This window comes from Phyllostomus discolor, chromosome 10 (genome assembly GCF_004126475.2).
Source record: "Phyllostomus discolor isolate MPI-MPIP mPhyDis1 chromosome 10, mPhyDis1.pri.v3, whole genome shotgun sequence".
NCBI classification, from domain to species: domain Eukaryota; kingdom Metazoa; phylum Chordata; class Mammalia; order Chiroptera; family Phyllostomidae; genus Phyllostomus; species Phyllostomus discolor.
The window spans coordinates 26,161,195-26,177,803 of NC_040912.2; the positions used below are offsets into that span (position 1 = coordinate 26,161,195).

Sequence of the window (16,609 nt, forward strand, 5' to 3'; positions counted from 1 at the left end):
ATAAATATATAACAATACACCTCACTTACAGTTATGAGGGTGAAGGGATGTGCTCAGTTTAAATTCAAGTCAGTGAGACAAACTGGGAGTAAAAGCTACAGCAAGGAGTGCAGGGCCACTGGCACCGCTCAGCCTGAAACTTAAATGTGGTCCTGAGAGTCTCCACTGCATGAGGTGCTTGCTTACTGCATAACCAGCTGATTCAGAAGACTTTAGACATTACATATGACAGGATTCACTTGGCTGTGAAAAATTATAATCATATCCTCTCCCCAAATAAAGTTAAATAATGCTATTCAAATACTTAGCCCATACATCATTTAAACTACTTCTTACATAAGTTTAATTTTATAGTTTAAAATTACACAGGATATCTAATCTAACAACAGAAATGTCACCACCTTTGTTAACTCAGGTGACAGAAAAGAAATTCATCCTTTTGCTATATAAACCTAAAGTATTTAAAAGGCCATCTGCTTTACCTCCTCCGACTCCAAGCCTGTTAAAGAAGGAAGGTGTCAATTACCTGAACCAGCTGAGCATGTGTCCAGCATGCCCGCCGTGCCTGCAATTGTGACACCATGTAAACCAGTTGTTAAATTGAGCTAATTTTTTGTCCTTGCTCAAGTCTACTTTTTCATCTGATTTGGATCCTCCTACGGGTTAAAGAAAATGGTCTTCAATAACTATATCACAATATTTTATTCCAAGTTTCTTAAAAGGTATTTCTAAAACTATATCAAAATATAAATCATGTATCATACTGAAGTAGTAACTTTAATGCTAGGATCTAGTTAGATTGAAAAGATATCAAGTAACAGGAGTTCCTTACATTTTTAATAGCTAATAAAACTTTGAAAAATACAAAGTATCAATTCCACTAAGAAGCAATCTGAATTAACAATTTTAGAGAAATAACCAGTAGTTTAAAATCTTCCCACAAAGAAAATACCAAGCCCAGTTTGCAGGTGAGCTCCACTACACATTGAAATAACGGGTAATTGTTATCTATACACACTCAGAGAATAGGGAAAGAGGGGAGATTTCCCAAAGCGCTTTATGAAGTTGGTATAACTTTACTAACAAAACCAGGCAAAAATAATATAAGAATGGAAGGTTATAGGTCAATCTCTCTCCTGAACAGAACATAAAAACCCTAAGTTAAACATCAGCAAACAGTGATTTAGCAATTCTACTTATAGGTAAACACATCAGAGGAACTTTGTACATGCTAAAAGGACACATATGCAGGAATGTTCATACTAGAACTGTTCATAGTAGTAAAAAATCTGGAAACAACAAAACTGTCTAAAAATAGAATGGAAAAACTGTGCTATAGTCATGAATGAAATTCCAAATAATAATAAAAATAAACAAACTACAGCTACATTCATCAGCATATTTGAGACACACACACACAAAAAAACCCCCTAATGCCCAGGAAAAAAAGGGCAAGCCAAAAGGCATATTCCACATAATTCACTGTATGGAATTTAAAACAGATAAAACTAAACAGGTGATAAAACTATACAGACATGCTAGAGACTGAATAACACATAATTCAGAATGGTGGTTACCCCTGGGGAGGAGGAAAGAGGTGAGATGAGGCAGAGAGAAATGATCAAAGCCACTAGTATTAACAATGTTAGCTTAAGCAGGATAGAAGACTCAATGATGTGTATCGCAGTACATGATATATACACTCTTACCTTGTTATAGCTCACAAAAAAATTTTATTTCCTATTTATTAGTCTCAGGGCTATAAAAAATTGATCAACATGCAATGTATAAAATGAAAATCCTTAACTAAAATTTAAATTGAAACTAACAAGTGCATCTGAAAACATTACATATTTGTTTTTAAAAAGGCATCTAGATTAAAAAATAATTACTCAGTCAATGAAACAAGCAAATCTCACAGATGTTAATATAACAATAAAGCAGACTACTTATATGGATCAGCTGCAGAATGAAATTACAAAATTTCATAACTAGGATGAATCTCCCAGTTTAACACTTTATATGAAAAAGGGGTAAAGTGACTCTCAATGCCAGACTGAATTTCAGAGCTCTTGCTAACAGTCAATCTGACACCATGTCTAGTTCTTTATTCATTATACCACTGTGCCAAATATTCAAATGTTTTTAACTGAAATTTCTGCCATAGTATCATAATCAAGTTATATAAACAGCTGGAATATTTCTAGCCACTGGATACATTATTTTCAATGATCTATTTTCTCAATTTTTTTATATATACCTACTATAAGCAATAAATAATAATCCTAATATTTCTAACTATATATACACACATACATATATATATATATATATACATATAAAATACATGCTAGGTAACTGACAAATACAGGAGAAACAGCATCAAAACTTACAAGTAAAGGAATGTGACTTCCAAGTTAATACCTGTTCTAAGTATTTCAGAGGGAGATTTTGAAGATGAAATAAAAGGAAATGTGAAAGTGCTTTGAGACAAAAACTCTTTATGCATACAAGATAGTTTTAACAGATGATGGCACGTGACATTTAAATATAATATTTGAGGTAATTCCCCTTATAAAGAGTGGTAAGAAAATGATATAAGATTACATAATATTCAAGCTCTTCTTACTTCAAATTGGCTCAAATTTGTGAGATTACCTGAGATATCATGGATAAAGATTTTACTTTTAGTGTACACATTTTATAAGCTATAGGGAGGGAACGAAAGCCAGCAAGTGGCTTGCTCTTAGAAATAATATAAAATCAAGCTATTATGCCTTTTATTCACAATATTAAATCAATTAGGGAGGAACGACTTTAGCTCAGAACAGTGGACTGCAGAATTGTCGTACCAGGGCAGCTAGAAACAGGCGTTCCCATATTAATGAGACAGAGTGCACATCGAGGAAGGGGTTTCCGACAGCCAGGGCAACTGGTGACTTTGGATTTCGTGGGCGAGCCGCTGACACCATACTGACTGAAGCCCCTGCCCTGATGAGGCACAGTTGAGCAACTGTAAGAGATGGACTTGCCACAGAAATTGCAACTCACAAACACCTATAAAACAAGTAAAAGGAGGTAAAATACAATACAAACTTTATAAATAAATTGGAAGTTTTATCCTAAAAAATTACTTTAAAATAATTTTTAAACATTTTGTATTATAAAATAATTTATCTGCTAATTTTGACTTATCATTTAAGTCAAACATTTTGTATTATAAAATGTTTTATATTATAAAATTATTAAACATTTTGTATTATAAAATAATTTATCTGCTAATTTTGACTTATCATTTAAGATTTCCACTTAGCAGTTACACTGAGTACTTTTCTGTTACCTCTGGTTTAGTTCTATTCTTAATGCCACTGATAAGCACAGAAAAAGTGGGTAATGTTAGATCCCAACATTTTATAAATAAGGAGGACTGTAGAATTCATATTAGATACCAATATTCTATAAATAATGACTTGGTAACATTAAATCCCAACACTTTAGAAATAATAGAAACTTTAGAGACATTAAAAAACATCTCAGTATGGCTTCTAATCCAAAGTTCCATGATACAATCTCCTGAACAAATTTTCTTGTAAAGAAAACACTCATTTCCTAATATAAGAAGTAATTAAGGATCCTGTAACAGTAAACAGTTAAAACTTTAGAATAATAACAATAGTAACTGCTAAATCTGCTTTAAAATTAAGCTCCTAGATTCTTACATACTTACCATATAGATCAGTAACAAATATTATCATGTAATTCTATTTTACTAATACTCAGGTTGTTTTAATACAATAGAAGCACTATTTTCTCAACTTTCTAAAATAAGAAAACAGCACCATCCAGTGCTCACATTGAGGATATACCTGATTACTTAAAGTCTGAATTTAGATATACAGTGATCTTATGTCATGCGATTTATGAGATAATTGACCTCATGTTTTTTAAATTAATGCTAAAATTAAAAAATTTAAAATTTCCAGGAGTAATCAGACATGCAGATATAGATATATATATATATCTATATATACAGTGTTAAAAAATCCTGCCTTATTACAAATAAATAGTGCAGAAAAACAATACATAAATGGCCCTGGCAGGTGTGGCTCGGTGGATTGAGTGCCAGCCTGAAAAGCAAAGGGTCACCGGTTTGATTCCCAGTCAGGACACATGCCTGGATTATGGGCCAGGTCCCCAGTTGGGGGTGTGTAAGAGGCAACTACACACTGATGTTTCTCTTCCTCTCTTTCTCCCTCCCTTTCTCTGAAAATGAATAAATAAAATCTTTTAAAAATACATAAATGGAATTTATAAGACCATAAAGTAGTTTAGATTCTGAAAGGGCTTAGAACATACTGGACAACCTCAGATAGCCCTAGGATTGATTCAGTTTTGCCTAGATCCTCTAGGCCTGCTGTGGTTGGCTTTATGTCCAACTACAACTCAAGCCACTGAGGTTACTGTTAGAAAGTGGCAAGACCTAAAACAACAGGAAGATCAAAGACAAAGTGCAGTCTAGGATAAAGACATCAATGGGAACTCAACACAAGCAAAACAGTGACTAAAACTAACTTATTAAATCAAACTGAACTCTCAATGTACCCTATAAAATATGCTATAAATACTTCTACTTTTGGCTAGATTATTAGGTAGATATTATTTGATTCTCTCCAAAACAAGGTACTTACCTGTGCTAAAGGCTTGGAACTGGGATCCAACTTACTCCTATGAATATCAAATTCAGCTCGTTTGTGCCAAAACCTCCAGGCATCCAATAAATTTCTGTAATTCTCAATCCAGTACTGAACTCTTTCATCTTTAAGAACATCTAAAGGAGAACCCTAAAAAGAAAACATGAATTGTTTCAGTTGTTTAAAAATTTCCTGGCTAAACCAGAAGATTCTAGGTAATATGTGAGTCACGCTAAACAAATAGGCCTCCTTTTTGCCAAAAGCTGACTCCTAATGAGAATATATATAAAATAATTGATGGAAGCTCCAGTAGTTTACTTTAAGCTGGTTTCTACTAATGACAGAAATATATACTGCACGTGTATGTAATGTATGTATCATTAGAATTGGCCAGGGCAGTGTAAAAAGTTTAAAAGCCCAAGAATAAACAAGTCACCTTCCTGGTTGAATAAATGCAGTAAAAAGTGAATACTCTTTATACCAACAATTAAAACCTCCAGGCTTACAAAATCTGTTTACTACCTACTCCAAATATGCACCAAAGCAGCTAATCACATTTAAAATAATACTGAGCCTGGTCCTTCCTATCTAGCAATGTACTGTGAACTGCGATGCTATTTCTGTAAACCTATTTATCTGAAAGTTAAACCTGCATATCCTCTCTCTTACCCTCAATTAAAATATACATTACCTTAAAAATTAAAAAGAAAAACACTAAACCCAAATGTTCTTAGTTCTTATGCCCCTAAGACATACTGAAAAGTTTCATTTTCCTTAAATTTAGAATTTCCTTAAAATTATTCTCATTAAAAACTTTAATTTCTTGCCAGTAAGGCTTTTCCTAAAGCTGTATTTTCCCTGGCAGCTGTCACATTCCACATTTCACCATCCTTGCTTTGGCTGGTCCACACAGAATGCTGATAGCTCTGTCCAACATATATCTTCCTTAATTTATGAAGAAAAGCAGAATAAATCTCTACCTACAATGAAGCCATGGGCATCAATACAAAGCCCATTTTTCTCAGTTCTATTTAGGAGACAGACAGAACACTAAAATGTTAGAACTTAGCATGTATCTTACTTATGGAAAATGGGAAGAAACCTGTAACAACTAATAAAGGTAATATATCTTTACACATTCCATTAAAACAGAAAGAGCATATCTTTTACCTATTTATCACGTAGTAATTTCAAACCAGAGTTAATTTAGCTATAGGAACATGTGGAAAAACTCTTACTTGACAATTTCATTTTTTTAAAAAGTAAACATCTATTCTACTCCTAATTTTGACCAACTCAGCTAGAACTATGTACTAAAGAAGAACACAATCCCTGGCTTTTCAAAAAAAAGGAAATCTTCATACTGCCACTTTTGCCCCTTCCATGGCAGTGAGGGTCAACTAGGAAGGAATTTGGCCAGCCCTGGCTGGCGTAGCTCAGTGGATTGAGCGTGGGCTGGGAACCAAAGTGTCCCAGGTTCGATTCCCAGCCAGGGTACATGCCTGGGTTGCAGGCCATAACCCCCAGCAACCACACATTGATGTTTCTCTCTCTCTCTCTCTCTCTCTTTCTCTCTCTCCTTCCCTTCCCTCTCTAAAAATAAATAAATAAAAAAATCTTAAAAAAAAAAGAAGGAATTTGGCCAATTCACAAGCACTAAGTTTCCTCTAGATGGCCCCTATAAAACCTAAAATCAAGCTCTGACAAAACCTGCAGAGGAAACAGTTCACATTAGGTCTGACCAAATTAGAAATGTTTGCAGAATACCTTGGCCTTTGCATAGATCCACAGTAGTAAATGTAAGACAAAGAGAACAGCAAGTTCCTGACCTTTCAAAAGCACTAACCAAAATTCTTCAGAAAAAGGTAAAAAGACTCATTACTTTATAATGTACTGTATACAACATGTAGTACTAAATAAAAAATCACTAGACATATAAACAGGTAAATGGCCAATGTCAAGGAAAAAGTCAACAGAAACTAAACCTAAAAAAGTCCATGTTAGAGTTAATTGACAGAATTCAATGCAACTATTACAAATATGTTCAAAAACTTAAAGAAAAAGTGTTTTAATTAGTAGGGATCTTGGCTGAAAAATATAAATTATAAAACAACTGAGATTCTAGAACTAAAGTACAATAACTGAAATTAAGTATTCCCTGGAAAAGTTAACATCAGAAAGAAGGTGACAGAAGAGTCAATGAGTAAATGAATAGAGTTTATCCACTTTGAGGGACAGAAAAAAAAAACGATGGAAGAAAAATAAATAGAGTCTTGGATACCTATTAGATATTATTAAATGATTTAATATATGTATAGTAGAGTTCAAGAAGAAGAGAATGAGATTGAGGCTAAAAAAATATTTAAGGAAATAATGTCCCAAAATTTCCCAAATGTGATTAAAAACACTGACTGTAGATCCAAGAAGCTCAGTGAACCATAAGCAGGCAAAACAAGAACCACATTAGGCATCAAGGTTAAACTGCTAAAAATCAAAAAGAAAACCTTTAAAGCAGTCCAGGGGAAAAAAAAAGTTACACAAGGGAAACAAAGATAGGAAGAGCTGACTACTCATCAGAAACACTGAAGGCCAAAGGACTATGAAACCAAATCTTTAAAGTGCGGAAAGAAAAACAAAAATGAAATGGATATTTTCAGGTAAAATTAAACTGAGAGACTCTGTCACTAGTAAAACTGTAATATAAGAATGCTAGAGAGAAAGACCAAAGGATACCAGATAAAATTTGGGTCTACTGGTTTAAAGAGTACCTGGAATAGTAAATAAGCCAATAAATATAAGAGCTCACGGTTTTGTTTTTCACATAATTTACACAAATGACAACTAAATGTTCAAAGCAAAAGTATAACCCTATGTCGGAGTTTACAACATGCAGAGGTAAAATATATGAATGACAACAGGACAAAGGAAGGGGATATAAATGAATTACACCGTTTAAAATTTGTGAAACATGAAATATGAAGCAAAAAGCATAAAGTGTTAGGGGTCAGGTGGGATATACAAAGACCAAGGGTGGAGGAGAGAAAGCCCAATGTATCCGGTGTGTGAAATGTGAAGTATCAGAAGTAAAATGTTTAACAAAAGACAATGAAAAAGGGGTATAGCTAAAAAGCCACTAGGTAAGTGAAACACTGAAATATTCAATTAGCCCAAAAGAAGGCAGTAAAGGAATAGTAAACAAAAGGAAGAAAAAAAAAGAACAAATGGAAAATAAATAGCAAGATAGTAGACTTAATCTTGACCATATAAATATAAGTGGAGGAAACATCCCAATTGAAATGTAGCTGAGGCTCAGTGGATTGAGCACAGGCTGCAAACCAAAGTGTCGCAGGTTCAATTCCCAGCCACGGTACGTGCCTGGGTTGCAGGCGATAACCCCCAGCAACTACACATTGATGTTTTTCTCTATCTCCCTCCCTTCCCTCTCTAAAAATAAAAATGAATAAAATCTTAAAAAAAAAAAAGAAAAAGAAATGCAGCTGAATGGACATGAACTAAGGAGGTGGGGACTGCTGAAAGGAATAGGGGAAACAAGGGCAAAGGGGGAAAAACTGGGATAAATAGCATAAAAATAAAATATATTTAAATAATAAAATAAATAAAAATAAAAACTGGCATTATATTCAAGTCATCCAAAAAAGAGAAACACAACTGATATCAGACTGAAACTTTTTAAAGAAGATTCAACTATATACTTGTCTGCATTGAAAACATATTTTATAAATTTTGTTAAGAGGTTACCAACTCATTTGTACTCTGTAGCCATATATCTGCAGTTTGATTTAATCCCACTTTGATAAGAAAAAAATAATGCATTATGTTACAGAAGGACACCTTTTCTTCAATGGGCAGTGGCTTGAAATCTTGGGGTAAATTTACATTGCAGTTTGTAAGCTAGTATCTACATCTGTTCACAACGAGGGGTGAAGGAGAGAGCACTTTATTATATTTTCCCAGTACATAGCATGCTCTCATAACAAAGGATGAAAACAGGAAAGGGGACACCATGAAAGGATGAGATGACCTGGAGGGCAATGGGAAATCTCAACAAAATAAGTTCAGTAGAAGGAATCCTCTACGAGGAATCTGTTTGTAACCACTGGACAGTAAAAACAGAGAAAATAGATAACTGGTTACCCTAAATCATGTCCATTGATAACAAAAAGAGAAAATGAAAGTTAAGAGAGTTGTAGTATAATTTGCATTCTGCACTTCAAATGAGACTATAGTTCAGATCAGGGAACTTCAGCCTCTTTTGTATAAATTGTTGTTGTATCAACATTTGGGGGAAGTAATCAGAGGTTTCTCGGCTCCATCTGGCAAAATAAGACTGATACTTCCTAAAGTAAAAGAAAACTAGATAACCCAATGCAGGCAGCTTAGGGAGAGAAAGATGAGGCAGAAGTCCTCCACAGATCTACTGATTGGGCTAAAGCTAAATGCCTTCTAAAGATCCTAAGCCAGCAAAGAGCATATCCACTTAATGAAGGAAGAAAATACAGAAGGTGGTTAAACATTTATTTTTCTTTAAGTTGCTGCCACACTGCACTAACCTGTAACATGCAGTAACTTGCTGTTTGGACATCTCCAGTTCTGTCAACATAACTCTCCATTAAGTCTACTCCATCCTTAGTAAGGCCTGTCAGCAGAATTCCTTCCAAATTTCCAGCCTCTTTCATTTCATTGGTCAACTTTTCGATGTACCTGTTTAACTGGAAAACTCAAAGTGATTCTTCTGAAGCAATCCATTTCACCTTATCTCTTGCCCTTCAAAACTTCTCTACATGTGGAACAATTTATTCTTAATAGAAAACATTTTAAAACAAAAGCCGGTGGAAAAATCTAGATGCATGATCTTTAAGAAGTCTTTGCATCTAATATAAATTACAATGAAGCATTTATGATCATTTAAAATGTTTTTTTAAAAAGACAAGGCATTTGTATGTTAGATGATTATTCTATAAAATAACTAGATGGTTTATATACTATTACCAATTTAAAGAGAACTGTCCTTATTTTTCTGCAAAGTTCTTGCTGTCTTTTATAGTAGGATATATTGTAACAGTATATCACAGAATGAGTTAAAAGGAAACTTGAAGACTATGAGAAATAACCATCTCTTATAAGGTCTTCCCAGACTTCCTTCCACCCCAAACTTTCACCAAGATTTATTTATATTCCCTCCAGCACTTCTTCATTATGATAGCACTCACCACATTGTAATGCTAGTTATTTATGTGCATTTCTCTCTCACTATATACAGGGTCCAGCAGACGTTAACTCCTGCTTGAGTGTGGTTGGTAGGGTAATAATATAGGTGCAATAATTTATAGTTTTAATTTCAACATTTCACCTAAAATGTCATATGGTGTGCTTGAGTGTCATATTGTTACTTTACAGAATTACAAGCTTATGATTTTGTATTAAAAAGGGGCATTATTTGTGCCAGAACCTGTATATAGCATATGTATTCAGTTCCTATTTATTATCTTAGAAAACAAATGAATCTGTTTATGGCATCCCTAAGAGGCGAGCTTAACATCTTTATCGACTGACCAATCTCACTCCCAAAAGTAAAAATAAACTAAAATATTAAGTCAGCATTATGTAAAAAGAAAATTTAGTTATCATGTACATTTATAATATTTAATCTAATAGAGATTATTTACTTTTTAGACTTTATATATATCTCACACACATATTTATACATAAATATCAGTTTTTTAGTCTAGTGACAATAAATAATAATCACTTCAAGCATGGAATTATATCAGTTCTTACCTGATTGTCACTAAGGAATTTACAAGCAAATGCTACTCTGTCACGTACAGCAACTTTGTTTTCATACTGAAAGGAGAAAAGGCAAGTAGTTACTTGTAGATGTTATGAGTTCTAAATTTTTGAAGACTAAGTATTTTTTAAAAGATTTTATTTATTTACAGAGGGCAAGGGAGGGGGAAAGAGAGGGAAAGAAACATCAACATGTGAGAGAAATATCTACCAGTTGCCTCTTACATGCCCCCAACTGGGACGTAGCCCACAGCCCAGGCATGTACCCTGACTGGGAATCAAACCAATGACCCTTTGGTTCATAGGCTGGCACTCAATCGACTGAGCCACACCAACCAGGACTGAAGACTGAGTATTTTATACACAAAAAGTATAATTTTATTTTCAAAGGTATTAATAAGTTATTGTGTATATCCTGGTAGAGCCACTGATCCCCTAAGACACGTTTTTAAAAATTTTTTTTAAATTCAATTATAGTTGACATTCAATATTATATTAGCTTCAGGTGTACGGCACAGTGGTTAGATACTTACATACTTTATGAAGTGATCCCCCGTAAGTCTAATACCCACCCAACACCACACATGGTTATTACAAAATTACTGACTATGTTTTCTATGCTGTACCTTAACATCCCCATGACTCTTTTCTAACTGCTGATTTGTACTTCCTTAATTATTTTACCTTTTGCAGCCAGCTCCTCAACTCCACTCTCATCTGGCAACCATCATTTTGTTCTCTATATGTGTGAGTCTGTTTTTGTTTTGTTTGTCCATTTACTTTTTTTATTATTATTATTAACTAACGCCCATAGTTTATTCTGGTCTGTTCAGTTTTTGCGTAACGTACTTTTCTGTTTGAGGAGAGCATGCTGTAGTCACTTGCCATGTCTCCTCAGGAGCCCATTTACTTTTTTCTTAGATTCCACATGTATGTGAAATCACATGATATTTGTCTTTCTCAGTCTGTCTTATCTCACCTAAGATGCTTTCCTTAATGTAACTCAAAAAAGTTACTGTTTTTACAGAGTAAAAATTTACCTCTTAAAAACTGAAGTGACCAATGCTTTCATACAAATTTAGGTATAAGAAAAGAAGGGTCTTTATAATAGGTCACTTAATTTAAAATACAGAATTAAATGTTTAGACAATGTACTTTTCTATCAATTTAAAATCTGAACCGTCTGCCTTCTTTTTTTTAGTCTTTATCATTCTCTAGCACTTTCCGAAAGCATCATTTTCTTTCTTCAATATGCAACAATTAAAGTCTTCTGTTTAACAAAAAGAGTACTGACATAGAAACAAAAAGAGCCCTAGCATACTCTGGATATCAATCTGAAGTTGTCAGAAAAGTTCAACAGCAATTTATTAAAGTAATGAACAAAATATACAAACTAAGGAGTTGCCAAAATGGACACTAACATTTATTAACATTTTCATTAAGATACCTCAATAAAATACATGTTTTTATAAACTCTTAGGGACTAACATTAAACCAATTATTTGAGCACTGTATATTTTATAAGAAATGCTATAATGTCAAACAGAAATAACTCATGTTAGAAAGCTCTTCTCAATGCTAGAAAGAAGCCTGACAGGACAAAGAAAGTTGTGGTACCAATGTGAAGCTTAAAACTCAGTAACTAAAACTGACAAGCAAATCTCACTTTATTCTTTCTCTCCCAACTTTGTAATAAAGAACCTATGTGGTAATTGTAGTCATAGGTTAAAGCAGAAGAAAAAGAAATAGCAAAAAAAAGACCAAGTAATAACAATATGAAATAGTCACTATAAGTAGCGTGATCATATAATTTATCTTCCACACTAGAATGTCTAAGAATGACAAATACTAATTCAGACAAGACATGGCCATCCTGATCATGTGCTGGTTTACTTAAGAAAAACAAGAAACATACACACACTTTAAAAAATTATATTTTAATAAAATATTATATAAAATAAAATATTTACACAGTTGTAGAGTTCTAGAGCTAAGTTCTTAAGCTAACAGGAAAAATCCTATTCCATGTCTGTAAATTATATTACTAAAACTATTTTAAAAGTCAAGTTCAGTTTGTTATCAACTAACTCTAGGTTGGCAGTCATATTCAAGGAGAACTGCTCAAAAAATGTTTAAGGTACTTTGTTTTAAACAGAAAATGCATTGAACTATAACAATATTTTATGCAACAGATATTTGAAAATTTTAACAAAGTTAGATAAAAACTCTGACCTTAAAAAGAGAGCCTTAGGAGACAGAAATAAGCTTACCAACACTCCATCGTAAGATCCTCCCTCACTCGTCAGAAATGCAAACATGACGCACAGATAGGGGTTGTTTAACTGTAGCCGCAGAGTGCTGCACATCTCTCTCCAAAGGGAGTTCTTCTCATCAGTGTAACCCGACAGTGCCATTGCTACCACATTGAGATTCAGATCACCTGCATGTTAAAGACAGCCAGCTAGATCAAAGTGACCCAAAGCTTTGTATCTCCTTCTTCCCAGTTCTTAAACTATGAACAAATGAAGACCAAAGGGTGGATTTTACTCCAGAAAAATAAGCCTACTAGAATAAGGGTTTTGATACAGATTGGACAATTTGAGAAGGACCAACAAGCAAAAATTTCCTTCTTATAAAATTTTTGCCCATATCACAAACCCTGTGCAGGACAAGTGCCTCTTAATTTCCAAGTCCTTGTTCCAGGCAGGTTCTCATACAGTATGTTACTACTCAGGAACTAACTGAAGAAAAGTGAAGCCACCCTACCAGAATCATTTACAACTTTACCATCAAGTTCATTTACATTAGTTGAGATGTTTTAAAGCATTGATAGTAAGTAAATATACTGTGTCTTGGGACAACAATTTTCAAAATCATTTTATTTTCCTATTCCTAAATATATAATGCACATATTTATGTATATGCTTTAACTACAAGGTATTAAAACCCATTATTTTAGCATCCTTATTAGAGTATTACACTTTTAATTTTTCTAGGACAAAATTAACTATCAGTACTACCACTGAATTATAGACACACTTAAAACAAAGCATTTGTTACTAATAGTCTTTTAAACTCTGATGCCTAGAAGTTTATGTGGCTGTGGATAAGCTGCTAACCAAGAAGTCAGGCCTATGGCTGCCCTGCCTTCTAACAAGTTTAGCTTCCAAAGAGAAAACTATATTAACCTTTAACTTTTACTCTTAAGCATTTTCTATATTTATTATGGCAGCTATTTTATTGTTTCCTAATCCTAAACATTTTCTTTCTTTTCCAAATAAAACAAACAGTATTTTTCCCTTTCCCACCTCACATCTTTAATAGCCTTGTTCTTCATTTCTATAAACACATTCCCCAGTTACTTTGTGCCTGATTCTCTGCCTACTAGTAAAGTCTTTCATTAATACCAAAAAAAGGAGAATCTTCTCTGAATCCTACTTAGAACAATTTATTTCCAAATGGAAAGGAATATTGGGTTCAGAGAAATCTTTCTTCAAATCTTAGGCAAATTATTAAAATCATTAGAAGGATACTTTCCCCTATTGTTAGTTGAGTGCTCAAATCTAACACCAAATATTCCAGGTACACATGACAGGAAAGTATCATGCTCTCAGGCTGCAGCAAAATTATCATTGAAATGGCTTTAAATATCAATTCTTTTTCCCATAACCACATCTATTGCAATCTCACATGGGGAAGACTTACATTGTAACAAAAGTGAAGAGAAAAAGAGGCCAATCTGGACAGAACATTAGCTTTTTCAACCTTTAGACTGCAAGTAAATATATTACAGTTAATTTTATATTTTCTTCTATCGGACAACAAAGCTGTAATGGTTTCTAAATGGACCAGAAAATAGGAATTAAGTACCATATTTTTGGGGCTATAAGATGCACTCCTCCCTCCAAATCAGGAAGGAAAATAGGGGTGCATCTTATAGTCCGAATGCAGCTTACCAGGCTAGTAAATATAGTTTACATTTACATTGGTGAAATATTATATTATTTATGTTATTAAATATTTAACCACATTTTTTGCTTCAAAATTTTTTTTCCTATTTTCTTCCTCTAAAACATAGGTGCATCTTATGGTCCGGTGCGTCTTATAGTCCTAAAAATACAGTATTCTGAGAACTCAGAAATGATGTGCTAAGTATATTAAAATTCAGTAGCCATATACATTTAGGTATTTTCAAGTAATATATTCCTGGTAAGAAAAAGCTGAATTTCTGGATTAAGATTTATGTTTCTGAGTATTCTCTTGCAAAATGTTAGAACAATTATCACATTTCACTTTTTCCTCCTTTCTAAAAAATACTAAATGGAAACTATGCTTAAATCAGCAGACTCAAATAGAATTACATTAGCAAATCAAAATGTCCTTTTTCTAAGAACTTATATTATTCTAACTAGAACTATTGTGCAAAGTTTTCTAAAAGTCAACCAATAACTATTCAAAAAATAAACTATAAAATGAAATACATTCAAATGTTCACCACAAAAATGCTTGCAAACTAAAGTTGTACTAATCTCTAAGAAAATATTTTAAAAATGTATGTGAACTATCTTTAAAAGAAAAAGACCTTGAAAATGGACACATTTGAGCATTCCTTAAATGACGGCTAAGACACATTCTCTTTCTTAAAAAAAAAAAAATTTTTTTTGTCCTCACCCAAGGACATTTTTTTCATTGCTTTTCAGAGAGAGAGGAAGGGAGAAACAGAAACATTGATGAGAGAAACATCGACTGGTTGCCTCCCACACCCGCCCAGACCGGGGATTGTACAGGCCTAGACCAGGGACCTGGTTACCTGCCTATACAAGGGAACCTGTATAGGTTCCTATACCTGAACCTGTATAGGTTCCTATACCTGTATAGGTTCCTGAACCTGCTACCCAGGCAGGTGCCCCAACTGGAAATCAAACCGCAATTTAGACTCTTAGACTCTTAGAATATAAACCCAATACCTTTTTCTGAAGATGCCCCTTCATTTAGGATTTGGATTGCTCGTCGAATATCCGAATTGAACAATGCCACAGCAGCAGCTCTCTCCCATTCCCCTTCTTGTACCAGGGAGTTCAAAAACGGCCCCACATCTACATCTGTTCCTTTCTTTATCCAACCACAAAGCTGTAAAGCTAAGATTCTCTCTTCATTTAAATTCTGTATATCGCTTTGCTTATCCAGTCCACTCCAATTATGCCTGCTGCTTTCCACCATTCCTAAAACAAGAAACATTTTTATATTAATTGCTTTATCATGTATTATTTTCTGAAGTATATTTGGAAAATAAGTCAGTTTTACAGATAAAGATTTCAATGTCAGATTTTGAATATTCAACTTCTCAGCCACAATTTGATGACAGAATGTAAAACATGCCAAACAAAACATTTTACATATTGGTAAGTAAAACAGTGTCTTGAAATATCAAAAAGACCTACTAGAATAATAGTCACTGCCTGACAGTCTAAGCTGAGTCACTGCTTCAAAGAAGTCTCCCTGGCCAACTAATCTAAAGGGTGCCCCCTGCTATTATCTAACTTACAAGTGTTTCCTCTCTTTCCTTTAGCACTAACATATGCTCCCCCTTTTAAAAAACATTCATGTTTTAGTCTTATCTCTTCTTATACTTTCTTATACTCTAACATGAGTTCCAAAGGGGCAGGCATCTTGTCTGTTTTATTTGAAAGGTATTGCTGGTACTTGAGATTCAACACATTCTCTCTCTCTCTCCCTCCTTTTCCACTTTCTGTCTCTCTATGTGTATACATATACACACATAGATATGGAAAAATGAGATCATAAACATCAAAATAGTTTGAAAGTATAAGTACTAAAGCTAAAATACAATAGGAGTGATTTGAAGTCCCCCCCTTAAATCGGGAGACTTTATATTGCCATTCTCTCTTTGGAAGAAATCTAAATAAATTCTTGGTAGCATTATTAAGACTGCAATCAAGGCAGTTGATCCTAATGGCAGGATAATTTCACTCAGAATTATACTTGGTGTCAAGTAAAAGTTAAACAAATAAATAGAAAATTTAAGGACTCTATTAACTGCAACTCAAATTCTTCAATATTCCAGAAAGTTTTACCCTCAAAGTTTATGA

At 33.7% G+C, this 16,609-nt stretch overlaps 1 protein-coding gene across 11 annotated transcripts in view; it reads right to left on the reverse strand.

Moving 5' to 3' along the window:
* Positions 1 to 16,609, reverse strand: part of MIOS (meiosis regulator for oocyte development) — a 30,915-nt gene that overhangs the window by 3,313 nt on the left and 10,993 nt on the right. For all 11 annotated transcript variants that reach the window (XM_028525378.2, XM_036010307.1, XM_036010305.1 and 8 more), the window contains 7 exons: positions 15,467 to 15,721; positions 12,770 to 12,939; positions 10,491 to 10,556; positions 9,263 to 9,421; positions 4,689 to 4,841; positions 2,853 to 3,057; positions 527 to 656 (listed from right to left, as the gene is read on the reverse strand). In XM_028525378.2, coding sequence (XP_028381179.1) covers positions 527 to 656; positions 2,853 to 3,057; positions 4,689 to 4,841; positions 9,263 to 9,421; positions 10,491 to 10,556; positions 12,770 to 12,939; positions 15,467 to 15,721 — 1,138 coding nt within the window. The remainder of the gene's footprint in view (positions 1 to 526; positions 657 to 2,852; positions 3,058 to 4,688; positions 4,842 to 9,262; positions 9,422 to 10,490; positions 10,557 to 12,769; positions 12,940 to 15,466; positions 15,722 to 16,609) is intronic.